The sequence below is a fragment of the Eretmochelys imbricata genome, chromosome 20, assembly GCF_965152235.1.
Source record: "Eretmochelys imbricata isolate rEreImb1 chromosome 20, rEreImb1.hap1, whole genome shotgun sequence".
NCBI lineage: Eukaryota > Metazoa > Chordata > Testudines > Cheloniidae > Eretmochelys > Eretmochelys imbricata.
In genome coordinates, this window is record NC_135591.1 from 12,405,904 (window position 1) to 12,425,690 (window position 19,787).

Below are 19,787 nucleotides of genomic sequence, written 5' to 3' on the forward strand. Positions count from 1 at the left end.
ATCTCATGGCCTGGCTCCCCCAAAGGATCCTTGGGAAAACAGAGGGAACTCCCAGGAAATGGGGTTCTCTTACTTCTGGGGCTTAGGCTCAATGGAAATCCAGGTGGGCAAATGATAGATAGATAGGGTGGATATAAGGAGCAATGGTCTCAAGTTGCAGTGGGGGAGGTCTAGGTTGGATATTAGGCAAAACTCTTTCACTAGGAGGGTGGTGAAGCACTGGAATGGGTTACCTAGGGATTTGGTGGAATCTCCATCCTTAGAAGTTTTTAAGGCCCAGCTTGACAAAGCCCTGGCTGGGATGATTTAGTTGGGGATTGGTCCTGCTTTGAGCAGGGGGTTGGACTAGATGACCTCCTGATGTCTCTTTCAACCCTAATATTCTATGATTCTATAGGAATAGATAGATAGAGGGTGTGAATTCCCCTGCATGCTCTGTGCTACACAGAGATTCCTGACCCCAGTGGCACGTCCATCTCTATTTATGAATTACAATAATAGTTAATTCTGAATTCCCCTAGTGCCTTCCCTGCGAGGCTTCGAGCACACCTGCCCCCGCAGCACTGGTTCGCCAGAGGGCAGGGACCAATGCTCTAACCCCCGCTGTCTCTGCTCCTGCCTTCCAGGGAATTCCTTGCTGCAGTGCGGTAGCGGCCTGAATGGGGAGGAAAGGTCAGTATTACCCCTTAACGCTGTGAACGCCTTGTCGTTTGTATTATGGGTCATCCTCCTCGCCATGGTGATTGGCAAGTGTAAGTATCCCGGAGTGCGTTTAGGACTATCACACAGGAATGGACCAGTGGAAAAGACCAGGGGTGAAATCCTGACTCCATTAAGTCAATGGCCAAACTCTCATTGGCTTCAGCAAGGCCAGGATTTCAGGCCAAGAGTACCTCCCAGCCAGGTCCCCTTGTGTCTGGCAATGGCCAGTGTCAAGACACTGCAGGAGAAGGGATATAGGCCCTGCAATGTGTTTCATTGTGCCATAGTGCTGCTAATTGTAAGACAAGGCTCATTAAGTCAGGCCACCTGCCCTCCAATTCACAGCAGTGGGGCACCTTCCCAGAGCCCACACTGTGAGCAGGAACACGCTGGTGTTTGATTCTTGAATGTATTCACAGGTACAAGTAAGTACAATGTGTGTTGGGATGCCCTCTAGCAGCTGCTCCACGCAGGATAACAGCCTAACTACTCCTGCCAGTTAAGAGAGTAGCTCCTGTAGCTCAAAAGGTCTTTGCTGTGGCAGGGATTCACATCCTGCTGAGGAGCCTTGGTGGGTGTCATTACACACAGCAGCCTCAGCGTTGTGAACTCTAGGTGGTGTTTGAATTAAAGCCCCAGCTCCAGGTGTCCTGTGATTAGGTGAGAATCTGAGCCTTCATTTAAAAATACTGAGACGGATTCTAGTTGCAGAGAAAAGCTTGGGAAAGCGATGTAATGGCTCAGAAACCAGGAGGCAAAGAAAAGAAAAGTAAAGTCTATTATTTTTCACAAATCTCATGATTTTTAAGCCAATCTTGTGATTGGTTTTTAACCTCTGGAGTTGGCCAGACTGCGCCAGGGCAGAGGTCATTCAGAGGGGACTCTGGGTGAAATCCTTGAAGCCAGTGAGGCACCTAAGGCTCCTACTGCAATCCACAAAACTCCCACTGAGCACTGTAGGCACCTAAACTCACTCGACACCTCTAGGCATGCACACTCCTGCCTCCCTCCAGGCATCTGGATGCTTGTCTCCCACCTAAACCCCTATACAAATCCTTTCTGCTCCTCTGCCAGGGAGGAGGGATTTGAACCTGGGTCGCCCACATCCCAAGTGAGTGTTCTGACCATTGGGCTATAAATTATAAGGTGGGCAGCAGCACCTCCTCCCCTGCATTTTGTGTAGAACGAGGCAGGCACCTAACTCATTCCCAAAAGACACTACTTAGGTGCCTAAGCCAGGAGAGGAGTTCCTGTTTGTGGATCACTAGCAGAGCTAGATACTTCCCATTCCTGCAGCCTGGATTAGCATGCCTAGCTCTGAGAAAAGGGTGGGGATGGCTCATCAGTATCTCCCATTGGCTACTTACACAGCTCCCCACCTAGCGTGCTGCGTTTTGGGGATTGCACTCAGATGCATTGCTCTCCCCAGTCATTGTATCGGAGCCTGGGCATGTAACTCGGCTTTGTGGGTGTTCCTGGGATTTTCTAGGCACTGTGGTGCTCAGCATTGCAATGCCAAAATCCCTTTGGGGATATCACCCTCAGAGATTATCTCCACAGGGGGAAGTTGGAAAGTAGAAATGCGGCATGTCGCTCTACGCTGTGAACCCAAATCAAAAACTCAGCCCCCCTCCCCCCGCCCCCCCCCAAACCATATAAACAACAGCTGGCATCTGTCCTTCTGTCTAGACTCGGAGATGTCCAAGGAGCTGGAGCAGTTGCGGACTGGTCAATCTGTACTGAGAGGCAACGGTAACAATTCAGTTTACTTATGAGTGTCCGTGTATTTGTATTACTGATGTTGCCCCTTTGGCAGAAGCCAAAATCGGAGGTGCTGTCGGGTTTGTTCCTGTTAGGGGGAGCAATCGCTGCTCCCAAGCAGGTCTGTTCTCGCTGTGATCTTGTTTAGTTAGAACATCTTGTTCCCTTGAACACAGCAGGAACAAACAGCTGCAGGCTGTTCCCTGTCTCGGAAATGCCCCTTCTGCCCCTTCAGCTCTGTGCCCAAGAAACTCCATCTCTGCTTCCTGACAGGGTCCCGCTCACAGCTCCTTCAGCCTCCCTCACACACAGGCTGCTCCGAACACCTGGGGCTACAACCAGGGTGCCCCTCGGCCCACACAGCTCTTTCCTGCCATGCAGCCTGGTGCCTTGGGTGGTCACTTTCATTGTCTGCAGCTGTTTCACTACATAAATGAGGTTGATTGCTCCTCCTCTTGTGTCTAAAAGGGGATACTTAGCACTCATTGGCTATAACAAGGACTGTGATTGTCTATGGATCCCAGACTCGCCTGTTAGGTGTATTATGGCAGCACCCAGGAGCCCCAGTTATGAACCAGGACTCCATTGTGTGAGGTGCTGTACAAACATAGTACACAAAGCCAGTTCCTGCCCCAAAGAGCTTCCAACCTAAGTGTAAGACATGGGATGATAGGTGGAGACAGACAGACAGGCAAAGGGAAACAAGGAAACAAGAAATACCAAACCTCTCTTCTTTTCTGTTCTGCTCCTATTAACTAACTAATGGTTTGATCTGAAACCCACCGAACCAATAGAAAGGCTCCCATTGTCTTCAGTGGTGTTTGGCTCAGGGTCTATCTAACTAGCTAGGTTCCTGTCTGCATTAGGGAAGTTTGCACCATCGTTGCTCATAGATGTTACAGCCAGAAGGGACTGTTATGGGCCTCTAGTCTGACCTCCTGCATAGCAGAGGCCAGAAAATCCCACCCAGCGATTCCTATATCCAGCCCATATCTGGCAGTGAAGCTGGAGTGGAACTTTTAGAAAGAGACAGACAATCTTTTAATAATTCCAGGTGATGGAGAACCTGCCCCTTGTCTATAGACCGTGTCCTGATAGGTAAATGCTGATGCAAAACACTAATGTAGACACACACTGGGATAATGCAAAGTAGGACTCACATCAATGGGTCTAATCCTGGTAACCTGGGCAAGCCTTGTGCCATGTGTCTGCACTAGGGATTTGCACCAGTCCACGGTGACACTAGTACAAATTTCCCTAGTCTGGATGGGCCCTAACTAAACTCACTAACAAGCTGTCCCCAGGCAGGGCTGGTAGCTGGAGGTGGGGTCTGAGTGAATGAACACGAGGCAGGGAGCCCCGAGTTCTAATCTTGCTTCACTACCTGGCCTGGGGCAAGTCGCTCTCCATCTCGGAGCCTGAGTCATGGACCGTCATGGCCAGGGGACGAAAGAAAATCCACCCGCGCCGCCTCTTCCCAGGAAGGAAACCAGCCTCGGGAGACCCCAGTACCTTACAGACACGCTCTGCTGGGGAACACGGCCCTGCCCCACGAGATGAAGAGAGGGGTAGTTCCCAGCTCACCGGCCTCTGTGTCTTCCAGGCTCCAAGACAGCGAAGCAACTGGAGACACTTCATTTCAACCAGTCCGCCATGCACAGCACTGGTACGTACTGAAGCCCTCACAGACCCACAGCCCAGCATCACCTCTACGAACCTCCTGCACCCCAGTCACATCACTCCTCCTCCTTCCAAGCTCCCCCCAACATCCCCCATTCCCTGGCCACCTCCTTGTTCCCGCTGAGCCCTGGGTCCCCTCTCAGGAACGTGATCAGCCCTGTTTATCTCTCAGAGGTGGAGCTGGCCACGGAGCTGAAGAGGCTGCAGTCGGACCAGGCCACGCTGAGAGTGGAAGGTGAGTGCCCATGGCGGGGCGGGGGGCAGGGAGCAGGGCTCAGGCAGAGGAGGGGGTGGAGAACAGCAGAAAGAAGAGAGCGGTGTTGGGGACACTGGGGCATGGCCACTAGGTAACTCGAGGGGATGGAAGACCACGAGTGTTGATGAAGCCCCCTCGCACTAGGCCCCGGTGTCCTTGGCCCCCCCTCCTGCCTGGAGGCACTCGCAGCAGCTCTGCGTACTAGGCCCAAGTGTCCTTGGCCCCCCCGCCTGGAGGCACACACAGCAGTTATGCTGAAAATCTGCAACAATATGTTGCAGAGTCAGACTGCCTGAAACTAAGCAAGGCCAAACAGGGCAAATATAAAAAAACAATGCTAAATAAAGCAGCTTTATATATAGTTTAACAAATAATACAAAGAATCAGGAAACTAGCTGGGAACTGAATTGGCTGGCTACATGGATACTTGGGGCAGCTTGCTATTAAATAAGTATGCTAAAAAAAAAATGTATGAAAGCCTATGTAACTTCCTGCTCTGTGTGCAGGATTTAAGATTTTATTCTCCCTGTACCTTTTTGCAGCTGCAAATAAACTTTTCTGCTTCTCCACCCCGTTGTAATTATTGGGTGTAGCACACCGGGTAACGAACCAACTCAAGCTGTTGTTCAGCCTCTCGGCACTGGGTGCCGGCAATATGATTAGGGGTCTAGAACACATGACTTATGAGAAGAGGCTGAGGGAGCTGGGATTGTTTAGTCTGCAGAAGAGAAGAATGAGGGGGGATTTGATAGCTGCTTTCAACTACCTGAAAGGGGGTTCCAAAGAGGATGGCTCTAGACTGTTCTCAATGGTAGCAGATGACAGAACGAGGAGTAATGGTCTCAAGTTGCAGGGGGGAGGTTTAGATTGGATATTAGGAAAAACTTTTTCACTATGAGGGTGGTGAAACACTGGAATGCGTTACCTAGGGAGGGGGTGGAATCTCCTTCCTTAGAAGTTTTTAAGGTCAGGCTTGACAAAGCCCTGGCTGGGATGATTTAACTGGGAATTGATCCTGCTTCGAGCAGGGGGTTGGACTAGATGACCTTCTGGGGTCGCTTCCAACCCTGATATTCTATGATTTTATGATTAATAGCTTTTGGCGTACCTGGGTGGGCGACGAGGCTGCAATTTAGCCTTGCCCGGACCCCTCCTGGAGGTCGAGGATTGCGGCGAGAACCGACGCCCAGCGCGCAGCGGTGAGTTCATCGGGGGCCTCGGAGGAGACGCGATTTGATCAACCCCAGAGGGCACAACGGTGCAACGCACTCATATAGTGGAGAAGCTGTTGTGGACGGCGGTAAAGAACCGGTCCCTTGAATAAGGTAGAAACCTTTCAAAATCCGGATTATATGCTCTGTTGGAAGCTGGGGACGCCCAGAGTTACCCTGTAGGTATGGGACAGGGACAGAGCTCAGGGGTTAGGGCACGGTGTACGCCCCTAGAAAAAAAAATGTATAAAAGCCTATGTAACTTCCTGCTCTGTGTGCAGGATTTAAAATTTTATTCTCCCTGTACCTTTTTGCAGCTGCAAATAAACTTTTCTGCTTCTCCACCCCGTTGTAATTATTGGGTGTAGCACACCGGGTAACAAACCAACTCAAGCTGTTGTTCAGCCTCTCGGCACTGGGTGCCGGCAACAGCGGGATGGAGAATCCCAGCGCCAGGTTCCCATGGCGATTTGGGATCCATTCCACCCTACCCCGCCAGGCCAGCCCGCGCAAGCAGCATTTGGGATCAAGTCACCGAGGCCGGAAATCAGGGCCCTGCCCTACTCTGGGTGACCCACCAGAGGGGCAGGGACACAGCCAGTGCCCACAGAGCCTCTGCACTCAGGGCTCCTCTTGTACCAGGCTCAGTGTGTGTGACTAGCTGGGGTGAACTGGGGAAGCCAGTTCACTCTTCAGTTCCAGAGATTCTCACCCCAGGTGCATTCCCGGTCACTGCAGGAGTCTCTGGCCTTTAAGGACTCCCATGGGCTGGGCTGCTACAGAGGGGGGATCTGGCTGTTTCTTTCTCCCTAGGTTCACTTGGGACCGCTAGGAGAGGGGATATGTGTTTTGGAAGCAGGGGAGGGCCGAGGGGAGGGAGATGGGGATGGTGACTCATTAGTGGCTGAGGGGAGGCAGGGAGATGAAAGGGCTGGGCAGAAGATGACCCAGGTGTAATAAACTGGGGAGCCAGAGGAAGGGAATTGTGGGGCAGGGCAGTGTGTCTGGGTGTGAGGCGAGGGCAGGGCTCCTGCTGAGGTTTGGGGGCAGGGACCTGGTTTTAGATGAATGATTTTGACCCTTGTGAAAGGTTCAGGTTCAGCTGGTGATTCCAGCCGGGTCTCCAGTCCCTAATGACTGTGTCAGACTGACCGTGTAACAAGCTCTGTGACTCCTGCTGCTGGGATAGGGGCCCCACTTCAGTGTCACAGCCAGGCCCCAAGTCCCAGTGTTTACGATCTGCACACAGGTGTGCCAGGCCTAGCTGCACACACCAGCTGCTCTAGCTGGCTTCTGGCAGCTTCTGAAGTACAGAATATGGTGAGCGCCACTCAAGGCTCACATACTGCTTAAAGGGGTACAACCCTATTCCTACATGTGACAGTGTGTTGTGTTTGCAGTGTCAGAGGGTCTGGCCAAAGCGAAAAGTGACAGAGATACCATCAGGGCTGAAGCCTACAAGATTCTGGATGCTGTCCAGAAAAGGAACAGTGAGACACACGCCAGCCTCGACTTGCTGAGACTGTCAGCTCTTCATGGCAGGGACCGTCTTTCTGTTTTGTGTTTGTACCATGCCTGACAGAATGGGGCCTGATCTATGACTGCGGCATCTAAGCACTGCCATAATCCATGTAATAAATAATGTACGGCACCCAGCAAATGGGGGCCTGGGCCATGGCACCTCGTGCAGTTAGGATTCCTGCTCCTTTTCCCCACAAGCAGTGTTAATGTTCAGGGGGCTAGCTGGGATTTCCCCTAGTTTGTCAAGGAGTCAGTTTTGTCTAATAGTTAGAGCAGGGGACTGGAATGCAGGACACCTGGGTTCTATTCCCATCTCTGGGAGGTATATGAAGTCTAGTGGTTAGAGCAGAGGGCTGGCCACTGGGACTCCTGGCTTCTATTCCCAGCTCCTTGAGGCCAATGTTGTCCAGTGCAGTGGCTTTCAACCTGTGGTGCGCGGATCCCTGGGGGTCTGCAGACTATGTCTAAGATTTCCAAAGGGGTCTGCACCACCATTAGAAATGTTTTAAAGGGCCGTAAACGAAAAAAGGTTGAAAACCACTGGGCTAGTGGTTAGAGCAGGTGAGGCCGGAAATCAGGTCTCCTGAGTTCTCTTCCCAGCTTGGGAATGGTCTTGAGCAAGTTACTGCACCTCTCTCTGTCTCAGTTTCCCCCCCTCTGCAAATTAAGGGTGACGCTTCCCCACCTTGGCTAAGCGCGTTGAGGTCATTGGCTAAAGGGTACTGGGCAGACGCTATTATTGTCCGTTGCAGTCCAGCGCTGAGAGTGACCTCTGCTTGTCTTGCATTGCAGACTCTGCCTGCAGCATTTGTCCAGCTGGCTGGCTGCTGAATTCAGGGACCTGCTACTACTTCTCCACAGTGCGTAAACACTGGTCCTATGCCAAGCAGGCCTGCAAAGACCAAGGTGCCGAGCTGATTATTCTTGATAACCCACAAAAGCAGGTCAGTCAGGCTCACTGAGTCCAGCCACACAGCCCGGACAGGGCGTGGAGATGGTCTACCAGCAATTGGGAGGCTCTTGGCATGAGAGAGATGCCTGGGGACAGGATAGTAGCTGATGTTTCTCTACTCAGTGCCTAGGAAACACATTATGCACTGGTGTAAAGATGTGCACAAGAAGGGCAACAAAAATGATCAGGGGGCTGGAACAGCTTCCAGATGAGGAGAGATTAAAAAGAGTGGGACTGTTCAGCTTGGAAAAGGGATGGCTAAGTGGGGATGTGACAGAGGCTATAAAACCAGGACGGGTGCGGAGACTGTGAATAAAGAAGTGTTATTGACCCTTCACAGAACACAAGAACTAGGCATCACCTGATGAAATTAATAGGCAGCAGGTTTAAACCAAACCTAAGGAGGTATTTCTTCACACAACACAAAGTCAGTCTGAGGAACTCACTGCCAGGGGATGTTGTGGAGGCCAAAAGTATAACTAGGGTCAAAAAAGAATGAGATGAGATCCTGGAGGACAGGTCCATCAATGGCTATTAGCCAAGATGGTCAGGGACGTAACCCCATGCTCTGGGTGTCCCTAAGCCTCTGACTGCTAGAAGTTGGGAGTGGATAACACGGGATGGATTACTCAATAATTGCCCTGTTCTGTTCATGCCCTCTGAAGCACCTGGTCCTGGCCACTGTCGCAAGACAGGACACTGGGCTAGATGGGCCATTGGCCTGACCCAGTATGGCCACTCTGAGGTAGCCATTTGCAGTGCACAAGAAATTGTCTTGGTCCTACAAAACCCAGGGACCATGCTACATATACGTGAGCACCATCTATTGGCACAGGATCGAGTAGCAAACCGCTTCCCAGAACACAGACTTCGGGCGCTCCCCCAACTCCCAAGAGTTACTGCACAATTCATCCCAAGCGCCAGTCAGGCTGCTGGGGACCCTCAGGCAAATCAGCCTGACAGCTCCAGGGAAGGTCCCTGGGAAGGGAACCTTTGCGGGAATCAGAGAGAGACCCCTGATTGTAAGGAGTGATGGGGAAAGGACACACAGCGTCTGGTGGAGGACTGGGATCCATGAGATCGTGGTCACTTGGGAGCTCCCTGATGTTTCCTGCCTAGCCTCCATGTCCACATGGTGCTTCCACATCCATCCAGAGCCGCAGCTCCCTCAGCAGGTCCTTTGGGAGGGGAGCCAGCCTGCTCTAGTGGTGCAGGACAAGCCTGGGAGCCAGGACAGCTGGGTCCTACTCGCTGCTCTGCCACTGACCTTCTGTGTGGCCTGGCACAAATCACCATGCCTTAGTTTCCCCTCTCACCCTTGGTTTTGTCTGTTGGATTGTAAGCTCTTTGGGGCAGGGAGCATCTTTCACTAGGTGTCTGTGAAGCACCTGGCCCAAGGGGGCCTCGATCTCAGTCACTGCCTAACCCAATGGGCCACATCTCGGCACAAGGAGAACAACAGAGAGGAGTACGGGCTGTGTGAGGTGGGATTGGGGTGGTGCCTTAGATTTGGGCCATATTTTATTGCAATCAATCATTTTCTTTTTTCAGGAGTTTTTGACAAAGAATGCTAACAGCAAGCAGTACTGGATTGGCCTGCACGATGTTAGCAATGAAGGGACATTTATATGGGTCGACGACAGTTCTGTGTCACAGAGGTCAGCCCAATCCCACTCACTGGTACATGAGGGCAGGGTGGGGGGTTGGCTCTGGTGCAACTGGCCAATTAGTACATTTCAAACACATTGAGTCATTGGCTGAGTGGGTGGAGCTGCCCTTTCTTGATTCATCTTCCATCTGCTCTGCTCTTTAAACTGTCCAGAGTTTCCCTACAGGGAACCTGAGCTAGTGGGGTAGAGAACAAAGTGGTGGATGATGCTCAGCTTTAAATTGTCACCTTCAGCTGAGCAGTAGCAGTTTTCAGGGTCTTACGGGGCAGTTTCCCCTTTTAGAAGAAATCGGTGGAATCTGGCTCCTTCTTAGTGTAACTTGTTTATTTACACTAGACCTGGGGCAGAGGTATCACCAACAGCACCCAGCTCAGTCCCCTCTTGCATAAACCTCAGCCCAAATAGCCCAGTGTTCCCAGGAAGTGACTCTATCCTGAGAATTAACTCCACGTAGAGAGTCAGGCTGGAAGCGAGGACTGACCAAAGAGAATGTAGATCACAGCACTAACCACGCGGGTGTCCTCCAAGCCTGGTCAGTGCTCAGCCACTCAGGAAAAGCACTTGTAAGACTGTGGGTAACTCACTGTAACAGTACGGCCCTGATCCACCACTGTATTACCCCAGATTTACACCAGTGTAAATTCTATTGAAGTTAATAGCTAGACCAGTTTAAAACTGGAGTAACAGAGGTCAGTCAGGCCCTATATCATTACACTTGGCTCTTATCCAGTGCTCTGTAACAGTCAGCCTCAAACCACTTTCCAGAGGGTGAGGCCGGATCACCCTCTCTGGGGGCTTAAGTGGGATTTCAGGGAGTGCATTTCACCAGGGCTTCCCTCGAATGCCTAGCTGAGTTTGCTACTCTTTGATCCCCAGCAACTGGGATCGAGGGGAGCCCAACAATTTTGGCAGCGGTGAGGACTGTGTGATGATGCTCAAAGATGGGAAGTGGAACGACGCTGCGTGTACGATGAATGGGGATGGCTGGATCTGTGAAAAGAAGTGGACTTGTTAAACAGTGGCCAGGAGGAACACAACACAGCCAGTGCATCTTAATAACCACAGAGCCACCCCGCTGCCCTCTGCCCCTTCCATGCAAGGTCTGCCAGCTCTTTACAAACTTCAGTGCATTAAACCTCACAGACCTCACCCCTTCCACTCTTGGGAGCAAGGTACTATCACCCCAACTTTATAGCTGGCGAAACTGAAGCACAAGGACTTACCCAGGTCACAGCAGTGAATCAGTGGAAGAGACTGGATTAGTACCCAGGAGTCCTGACTCCCAGTCCCCTGCTCTTATTACACTACAGGATTTCACATGGCTGGAAACAGGAGTCCTGACTACTACTGCTCTAACCACTAAACCATCCTCCCCGCCAAGAGCCAGGGATAGAACCCAGGAATCCTGACTCTCAACCCCCCTGACTCTAATCCCTAGACCCCATTCAACTCCCAGAGCTGGGAAAAGATCCTAAGTGCCCTGAATTCCAGCCCCTGCTTTAACTATTAGACAAAACAGACTCTTTCACAATGTGGCAATTTATTGGGTGGAAAACCCAGCTAGCCCCCTGAACTATATTAATCCATTATCAGCATTTATGGGGAAAGGGGGCAGAATCCTTACTGCACAAGAAGTCAAATTTTAGAACCTGCCAGTCAATCCCATCAACATGGTATAGATCTGGTCATTTCTCTATAGTAAAGGATGTGACCAACTTCCTGGTTTAGTGCAAGTTTTCCTCCCCTGCTAACTAGGGCTAAAATTTACACAGCTCCAGCCACCGCTACTGCCCCGGGGCCCTTTAAATCCCCAATGGAGCCCGGCCACCACTACCCCAGGGCTCGGGCAGCTGGGCTCAGGTGGGGATTTAAAGGGCTCGGGGCTCTGGCAGCTGCTACCACAGCGAAGCCCCAGGCCCTTTAAAGCTCTGCCAGAGCGCAGAGCCCTGGGGTAGCGGTGACAGCCGGGAGCCCCCAGGGCTCCTCAGTGATTTAAAAGGCCCAGGGCTCAGCTGCGGTAGCGGCAGCTGGAGCCCTGGGCCCTTTAAATCGCTCCCGAGCCTCCCAGCCTCCTCTGCAGCTGGTAGCTCGGGTGTGATTTAAAGGGCCCCGGGTCATTTGGAAGCAACCAGAGATTTAACAAGCCAGCAGTTTAGTGCATCCCTGCTTCAAGCCTGAACCAAGAACTTTGCAATTATTGTATGTATTTGATTCCTTTAACCAATTTTAAGTCTCACCTCTTGCTTTCTATAAATAAACCTTTAGATATGAGATACTAAAGGACTGACAACAGCGTGATTATTGGGTAAGATCTGAGTTATATATTGATCTGGGTATGTGGCTGCTCCTTTGGGATCAGAAGAACCCTTTGTTTGATGAAATTGGTTTTAAATAATCACACATCATTAAGTCTAGTGTCTGGATGTTGAATCCAGGACTGGAATATCTAAGGAGGCTGAATTTCTGACTTCTTGTTAGCCAGAAGTTTACTTTTGTTGCTGATCTGGTATCTTTTATGGAAGAATAACCACCAGTTTTGGGGTGTATCTGCCCTATTTCTCAGCAGTTTGGTCTGAATTTGGTATTCAGTTGTGACCCACTGAGGCATGGTGACAAGGCAGCAGGTAAGTCCTAGGGGCATGAGTCATGGGGGCTGGGGTGGAGAGCGAGCGATGGAGTGGGAGAGAGGTGGGGCAGGGCCTCAGAGGAAGAGGTGGGGCAGGAGTGTTTGGTTTTCAGGGTTTAGAAAGTTGGCAAGCCTACTAGTGTGGAGGAGGGAAGGAGGGACAGGGATGTTGGGGAGGGAAAAGGGGACAGAGGAATTGTGAGGGTTAGCAATAAATGCACTCCAACCCAAGTCCTGTGAGTGAGTGTCCCATGGCACAGGGGCTGGCCTCTCCAGGGGAACACTCACCATGCCTTTGGCTACACTGCTCCTAAAGGAGCCAGACACTGCAGCTTAGCAGCTACACCTCAGAACACAGCTCCACTTGAAAGACAGCACTTAGACATGTTTATACAGTGAAGCCAAGTATAAGTTCAATTAAGAATAGAAGTTTGAAAAGCAGCAAGTAACAAATATTGGAAACAAATAGTTACCTGTCAAATAAAATCATAACATGGTTTCTAGAGCCTCAACTTAACTAACCAGAGAAACTTCCCTGTCTAACAAAGCTTAGCTCACCCAAAGTCTTTCTCTCAGCACTTAACAGCTGGGACCCTCCTTTCGTAAGATATGCATGCTGGTAGCCTGTCCCCTCGTTTTAGGCTCATATGTGTACCCCAGTACTCCCAGTTATACCCCTCCTCCCACATCCATTGTCTTTGCTCGTAAACAGGATGCCCCCTGCTGGATGCTTTCTCCTGTCTGCATCTTTCTTGTAGACTTTGCAAACTCTTGATTAGGTTCAGGCTCCATAAAGCAAATAGGCATCCAGTGTGAGTCTTACAGCACACACCAGCTCAGACGGAGAGAGAAGCATCTCTCACCTCCTGCTTGAAAGGAACCGGCTTATCCCTGTCATGGCATCACTCACCACACTGGCGCCACCTGCTGGTCATTTCAGGAATTAGCTCAGTGCAGCAGGTGTGTTCTGGGTGGTGGCTCTCCCATTCTCACCTCCGCCTGCAGACCTATTACAGCTCCTTTCTCTCATCTGCTTTGTGGCACAGCCCTCCAGCCATGTCACCATCCGGTTCCCCACTTCCAGGGGACTCCTCCAACAAGCATCCAGCCACTCCTCTCAGCAGCTTGGCAGTCCACAGCCAGGCTGCTCCTTCCTTCCAGCTCACTGTCTCGATTCCCTGGGCCACTTCCCCGCAGCCTCAGTTCCTTCTGCTCCTGCCTCTGGCTCCAGCTCCTTTTCCCAGGGCCTCAAGCCTGTAAGTCCTGGCAGTCTGTCAGGAGCTCTCCCAGTCCCTGTTAGCACCTGCCCTTTCCCCAGTGCTGGTCTCTCTATAGCCCTCTAGGAAGCCAGTCTTCTCCCTAGGACTCCCTGCAGCAGACTATGTGCTCTGGTCTGCAGCTTCCTTTTATGTAGGCTGGCTGGGCCCTGATTGGCTGCTCCAGCTGCCACCCTAATTTTCTGCAGCCGCTGCCCTAATTGGCTGTTTCCCCAGCAGCCCCTCCTTTGGCTGCCTGCCCCTCAGCCTCCCTAGATGGATTTTAACCCTCTTAGGGCCAGTGCGAGGCAAGCGCCCTGTCACAATCACCTTCTGGTAAGAAGCCCCCAACTTAAACCACATATTTTTAAGCATCTATACATAACTTCTTAACTATTATCCGTACATATGTTTCACAGTGATTGTGATGACCAGTGAGCTACTGGCTTTCGCTAGAGACCTTTCATGTCACCTTTGGTGAATTATTATACTTATTCCTGAGCCAGGGGATCCAAGTTAACCCTGTGCATCCACTTTGTCCCCTCTGCCAGTTGGCACCAAGAGGTCCCTGGGGTCACATGGATAGGATTTGGGGGAAGGGCAAATGTGTGCGTGGGGGATGGGTTCAGGGGTGGAGAGGGCATGTGTGCGGGGTGCAGGATGGGATCAGGGATGGGGAGGGAAAGTGTGTGGGGTCGGGAGATGGGATCGGGGCAGAGAGGGAAAGTGTGTGGGGTGGGGGATGGTATCAGGGCCCAGGAAGGCTGTCTGAGATGCGGGCCCTGATACCATTCCCCATCCCACTCACTTTCACAAGGCTGGGGCAGGGGGTTGGGGTGCAAGAGGGGGTGCAGGTTATGGGAGGGAGTTTGGGTGCGGGAGGAGGTGCAGTGTGAGGGCTCAGGGAGGGAGTTTGGGTGCGGGAGGGGGTGCGGGTTCTGGGAGGGAGTTTGGGTGCGGGAGGGGGTGTGGGCTCTGGGCGGGAGTTTGGGTGTGGGAGAGGGTGTGGGCTCTGGGAGGGAGTTTGGGTGCGGGAGTGGGTGCAGGGTGCAGGCTCTGCGAGGGAGTTTGGGTGTGGGAGGGGGTTTTGGCTCTGGGAGGGAGTTTGGGTGCGGGCTCTGGGCGGGAGTTTGGCTGTGGGGTGGGGACTCAGGACAGAGGCCGCAGAGGTTTGGGGTGCGGGAGGGGATGAGGGGTGAGAGCTCTGGGAGGGAGTTAGGGTGTGGGGTGCAGGCTCAGGGCTGGGGCATCAGGTGTTTGGGGTGCAGGAGGGGATAAAGGGGCGGGCTCTGGGAGGGAGTTTGAGTGTGGGAGTGGGTGCGGGTTGCAGCCAGGCGGTGCTGACCTTGGCGGTTCCCGAAAATGACCAGCACTGCAGCATGGACTTTGTTTGGCCCAAAGCGAGGGAGAGAAGCAGTGGGGTGAAGCTATGTAGTTAGCTGCAATACTTTACCTCTTCAGATGCTTTGAGCAGGGGGTTGGACTAGATGACCTCCTGAGGTCCCTTCCAACCCTGATATTCTATGATTCTATGATTCTATGTGCAAAGAGCAGGGCAGGGCATCACAGCAAAACGGGCCCAGAAATCACCAGAAACAGGCTACAAGGATGAGCAGGGCTTTTCCTATAATGGCTCCTCCTGGCTGCTGGGGGATGCTGTGGTGCTGGGCCCCAGACTGTCTCTCCTGTGCACTCAATGCTCCCCCGGAGACGGAGGAAACAGCCTAACCATAGGGGTGAGAAAGAGGGGAGAAGGGAACACAGCGGGCCTGGCTGTTTGTGGGGCTGAGAAGTAGGGGAGAGTAGTCGGGGAAAAGGATAAGGGCTAGGCGCATAGGCGCAGAGGGGAGAGGGGGAGGAGGAGGGAGATGTTAGGGGCAGGGGCAGAAGGGGTGGGGTGGGGGAGGGGGTAGCAGAGTCAATAGCCCCCGGAACAGATGCCCTTCCCAAAGCTGGCACAGAGCCCAGGATTCCTGAGTTAGCGCCCTTTAAGGGTTTGTGTTGTGTGTACGCAGGCATTTTCAAGCCACACTCATTCTCGTTAGGGTGGACTAATCCGCCGTCTTAGACAAGCCCTGCCTCTCAGCATTCCTCCGCTGTCAGGCAAATAGCTGTGAACCCACTGGCAAAGCGTGTGTCCCATCCCTCTCTAGAGGCTGGTGCAGAGAGAGGATAAGAGTCGACCACTTCTACCAGTTCCTCCGTTAGCTCAAGTGGCAGAGGTCCATGCTGTATATTGAAATGCGTCAACTCTCCTGTGGTCCCACAAGGAGGGTTATTTTGGCTCCACTTGGTGGTATTTTGTTTTTTTCAGGTTGCAAAGCCATGTACTCAAAAGTGTGGAAATGCCAGTATTGGGGCCAGGGTCCTGTGGGTAATAGTGAACGATCATGGCATTAAAAGCCGTGTCATAATGCATATGCACAAGGGCCAAATTAAAGTTGCGGGGGTAACCTTAATTAACCATTGCCTGTTTGGTGCTCGCATTTGCAGCTAATTCTTTTTATGTCGCTTTTTGAATGTAGTTCGTTATAAATATCCCCTACTCATTGGGTCGTCTGCAAACTTCGTCAGTGACTTTATGTTTTCTTCCAAGTCGTTGAAAAAAACCTTAAATAATGTGGGGCCAAAACCGGACCCCTGTGGTGCACTGCTGGAATCACCTGTTTGATGATGATTCACCATATATAGTCTCAAAATGTAACTTTCAGTTAGTTCATTCAGCTTTAGTCCATTTAATGTGTATCATCATGTTAATTTTATATCATTCTAGTTTGAATGCAGTACCAAGTGAAATGCCTTTCAGAATATTAAAGTATATTAAATCAACACTACTGCTGTTATCAAGCAAACTTATAGACTCAACAAAAAAGATATCTAGTTACTTTGACAGGAGCTGTTTTCCATAAACCCATGTTGATTGACGTTACTTATATTACTGTTCTTTAATTCCAGTATCAGCTGCTCTGTTATCTTGCCTGGGATCAATCTCAGACTGACAGGTATATAATTACCTGGGTCATCCTGTTTGCTTTTTTAAAATATTGGCACAGTGTTGGCTTTCTTTGACTCTTCTGGAACTTTCTCCATGTTCCATGACTTGTTGAAAATGAACATTAAAGCAAGCTCTTCAGCAGGCTTTCTTAATACTCTTGTTTGCAAGTTATCCAGACCTACTGATTAAACATGAGTCCCTACTGGTTAACATCCTCCTGAGATACTAGTAGAATGGAAAGAGTGTTATCATATGAAATGAATCATCATTTGTGTTTTTCCCAAATATAGAACAGAAATATTTATCGAACACTTCTACCTTTTCTCTGTTATTATTGATAATTCTACCATTTCCACCTAGTAATAGACCAATACTATTGTTAGGATTCGCTTTGTTCCTAATAGACTTAAAAAACTCCTTATTGTCCTTAACTCTTCTGGCCACAAGATTTCTCCTTGTGTCCCTTTGCTTCCCTTATCAATTTTCTACAATTCCTAGCTTCTGATTTATATTCATTACTACCAACTTCCCCATTTCTTCCATTTATTTGAGATATATATGTATATAGTTGCCTTCACTTCCCCTCTAAACCAGGTCTTTTTTTTTTTAACCAGTATGTTCATCTGTCATTATTGTGGCTTTTCGGGCATCTAGCAAAGTGTTCTTAAACAGTTCCGAATTCACTGTTTGAACTCTGACAGGGCTGGAGACACCAAACTGAAGTCAGAAATCACCAGGGGCTGCCTTTTGAGTTCGCCCTCAAAGACACTTTGAATTGACAGATCACTACAACTCTGTCACTCTTAGGATCTAGATTGCAACTCATTTGTTTATTTCTTTCTTTTTCCTAGTTAATAAACTTTCAGATAGGACTGGCTGCGGGCGTTGTGTTTGGTAGAAGATTGAAGGTACCAACTGATCTGGGATAAGTGACTGGTGCCTTGGGACTGGAAGCAACCTGAATGTGGTGCGATTTTTGGTGTAAGTGAGCATTTATCACTAAGTCCAGTTTGTCTGGGTGGCAGGATAGACTGGAGAGTCTAAGGGGACTGTCTGTGACTCCATGGTAAGGCTGGTATAGTGATCCAGGAATTCACAGTTGTTACTGGCTTGGTGAAATCTAATTATAGAACACAGCACCAGCATGGGGTGTCTGCCCTGTTATTGACAGACTGCCCTGGAGGTCAGCACTCACAGTTGTGAGCCTCTCCACACAGCGTGACGGGGTAAACTGAGGTGACTGACCATTCTTCAGCTCTCCCTGGCTCCCTCTGTGTGTGTGTGTGTGTGCGTGAAAGAAGAGGCCATAAGGTCCCCTTAGTCCCACCCTGTGCTATGGGTCACTGTAAGAGATGGCCAAGATACCGAATTCAGATCTGGGCTCCATCTCTAACAGCCCAAATTGCCGGGGTCTGGGGCTGTGGTTCACCTCATAGTGAAGATCGCGTCAATTGGGACCCAGATCCCAGTCTGGGTTTGAAATCTCTGATAGATGTGGGGCTTTGGGGCCCAGGGCTCTGTTGTTTGGGCCCAACAGGTCTGAGGTGATAAGGGTTAGGAGGTTGGGGATAAAGATAAAGGAGAGATGTGACGAGTGACCCTAGAATGTGCTCAGAGCAGGGGAGACCTTGTTTCATTGACCCTGCCACTCTGGAGCCACTTTTGCCTTTGAAGTAACTGGAACATCCTGGCTCAAAGCTTTTCTGCCAAGTGTAAAATCCCGGCCCGGGCCGGGGGTTCAGGCCCCAAGGTCAGTGGCTCTGGAATGGAATCAGAATAGACTCATTGTAAAGGGGAGGAGACGGACTGGCTCGTAACAGGGCTCGGGGCAAACAGACCCATAGCATGGTTGAGGGAGAGAGAGCAGCTGAAATTCAGCAATGCCTGCAGGCAGAAGCAATTGGAAGGGTGGGGACTGCCATGGTGATGCCATGGGGGGGCTGATGTTGGGGATTGTCCCAATGTCCACTGCTGTCTCTCCTGTTGCTAGGGGACAGACTCGGGTGGCAGAGCAACATCCTAGCGGGGATTAGCATTACTGCTCTCAGAAGGAAATCTGTTCCCACAGGTCTCCTAGTGCACAAGCATCCTGCTTCCACACGCAGCCAGAGAGGGCAAGAGAAAGAGATGGGAGCCCGGCAACCAAGCCTGGCAGCCCCACAGGGCCAGTGCAGGGAGCGTGTTGTGCTCTCACCCAATGCAGAGAAGAAGGTGGGATGGATTTGTGCTGCTTGTCTCTCTTACCTCATTCAGTCTGCGAGCTCTTTGGGCAAGGCCTTGTCTGATTTGTGTGGTGTAAGCGCAGTTCACATCATTTATAATAACCCCACCCCTGTCCTGTATCTCTGGCTCCAGCACCAGGATAAAATACCATACTCTTTGCTCTGGCTTGGAGAGCAGAGGAAGCGCTGCATGGCCCTCACCATGCTGAGAACACTCACAGCTTTACACTTAGACAATTTCTACAATCAATGCTCATGCTTCAGGGCTTCAATTTGTCACCTGCAGGGGTCAGGGAGGAATACTTTCCCCGCAGATGCACAATTGGCCCAGTGCATTTTGGTTTTCTTTCGCCTTCCGCTGAAGCATCAGGGATTGGCCACAGCTGAAGGAAGGACACAGGACGATATGGACCAGGGCATAGAATATGAGGGTTGGAAGGGACCTCAGGAGGTCATCTAGTCCAACCCCCTGCTCAAAGCAGGACCAATCCCCAATTTTTGCCCCAGATCCCAAATGGCCCCCTCAAGGATTGAACTCACAACCCTGGGTTTAGCAGGCCAATGCTCAAACCACTGAGCTATCCCTGCCACCCGCCCTGAGGTGTTACAGTAAGTGCTTTGTTCCTAGATGCCCAGTTGGTGATTCTTGCTCCCAGGCTCAGGGTCACACTGATTGCCAGTTTTGGGGTCAGGAAGGTATTTTGCCCCAAGTCAGACTGGCAGGGACCTTGGGGGAGCAGGGGAAGTTGGGGTTCGGCTTCCTCTCCAGCATGGAGCAGGGATCCTGCTAGGATCATCTGAACCTGTCTCACCCAAACAATTCTCTGCCACTGCAGGGGCCTGAGGCCTTGGTGGCATCTCGGTCCCTCCTGCTCTGTCTGTGGCCGCAGCCCGTCAGTCTCTGGAGGGCTGGGAAGTGGAGAAGAGAACTGACT

The 19,787-nt window shown here is 51.1% G+C and overlaps 1 protein-coding gene across 1 annotated transcript in view; it reads left to right on the forward strand.

The window, feature by feature from the left end:
• Positions 1–10,768, forward strand: part of LOC144277889 (C-type lectin domain family 4 member G-like) — a 49,313-nt gene extending 38,545 nt beyond the window's left edge. The window contains exons 3-10 of the mRNA XM_077838912.1: positions 627–752; positions 2,392–2,454; positions 4,067–4,129; positions 4,316–4,378; positions 7,011–7,100; positions 7,924–8,075; positions 9,635–9,741; positions 10,630–10,768. Of these exons, the coding sequence (XP_077695038.1) occupies positions 627–752; positions 2,392–2,454; positions 4,067–4,129; positions 4,316–4,378; positions 7,011–7,100; positions 7,924–8,075; positions 9,635–9,741; positions 10,630–10,768 (803 nt within the window). The remainder of the gene's footprint in view (positions 1–626; positions 753–2,391; positions 2,455–4,066; positions 4,130–4,315; positions 4,379–7,010; positions 7,101–7,923; positions 8,076–9,634; positions 9,742–10,629) is intronic.
• Positions 10,769–19,787: the final 9,019 nt, after the last annotated feature.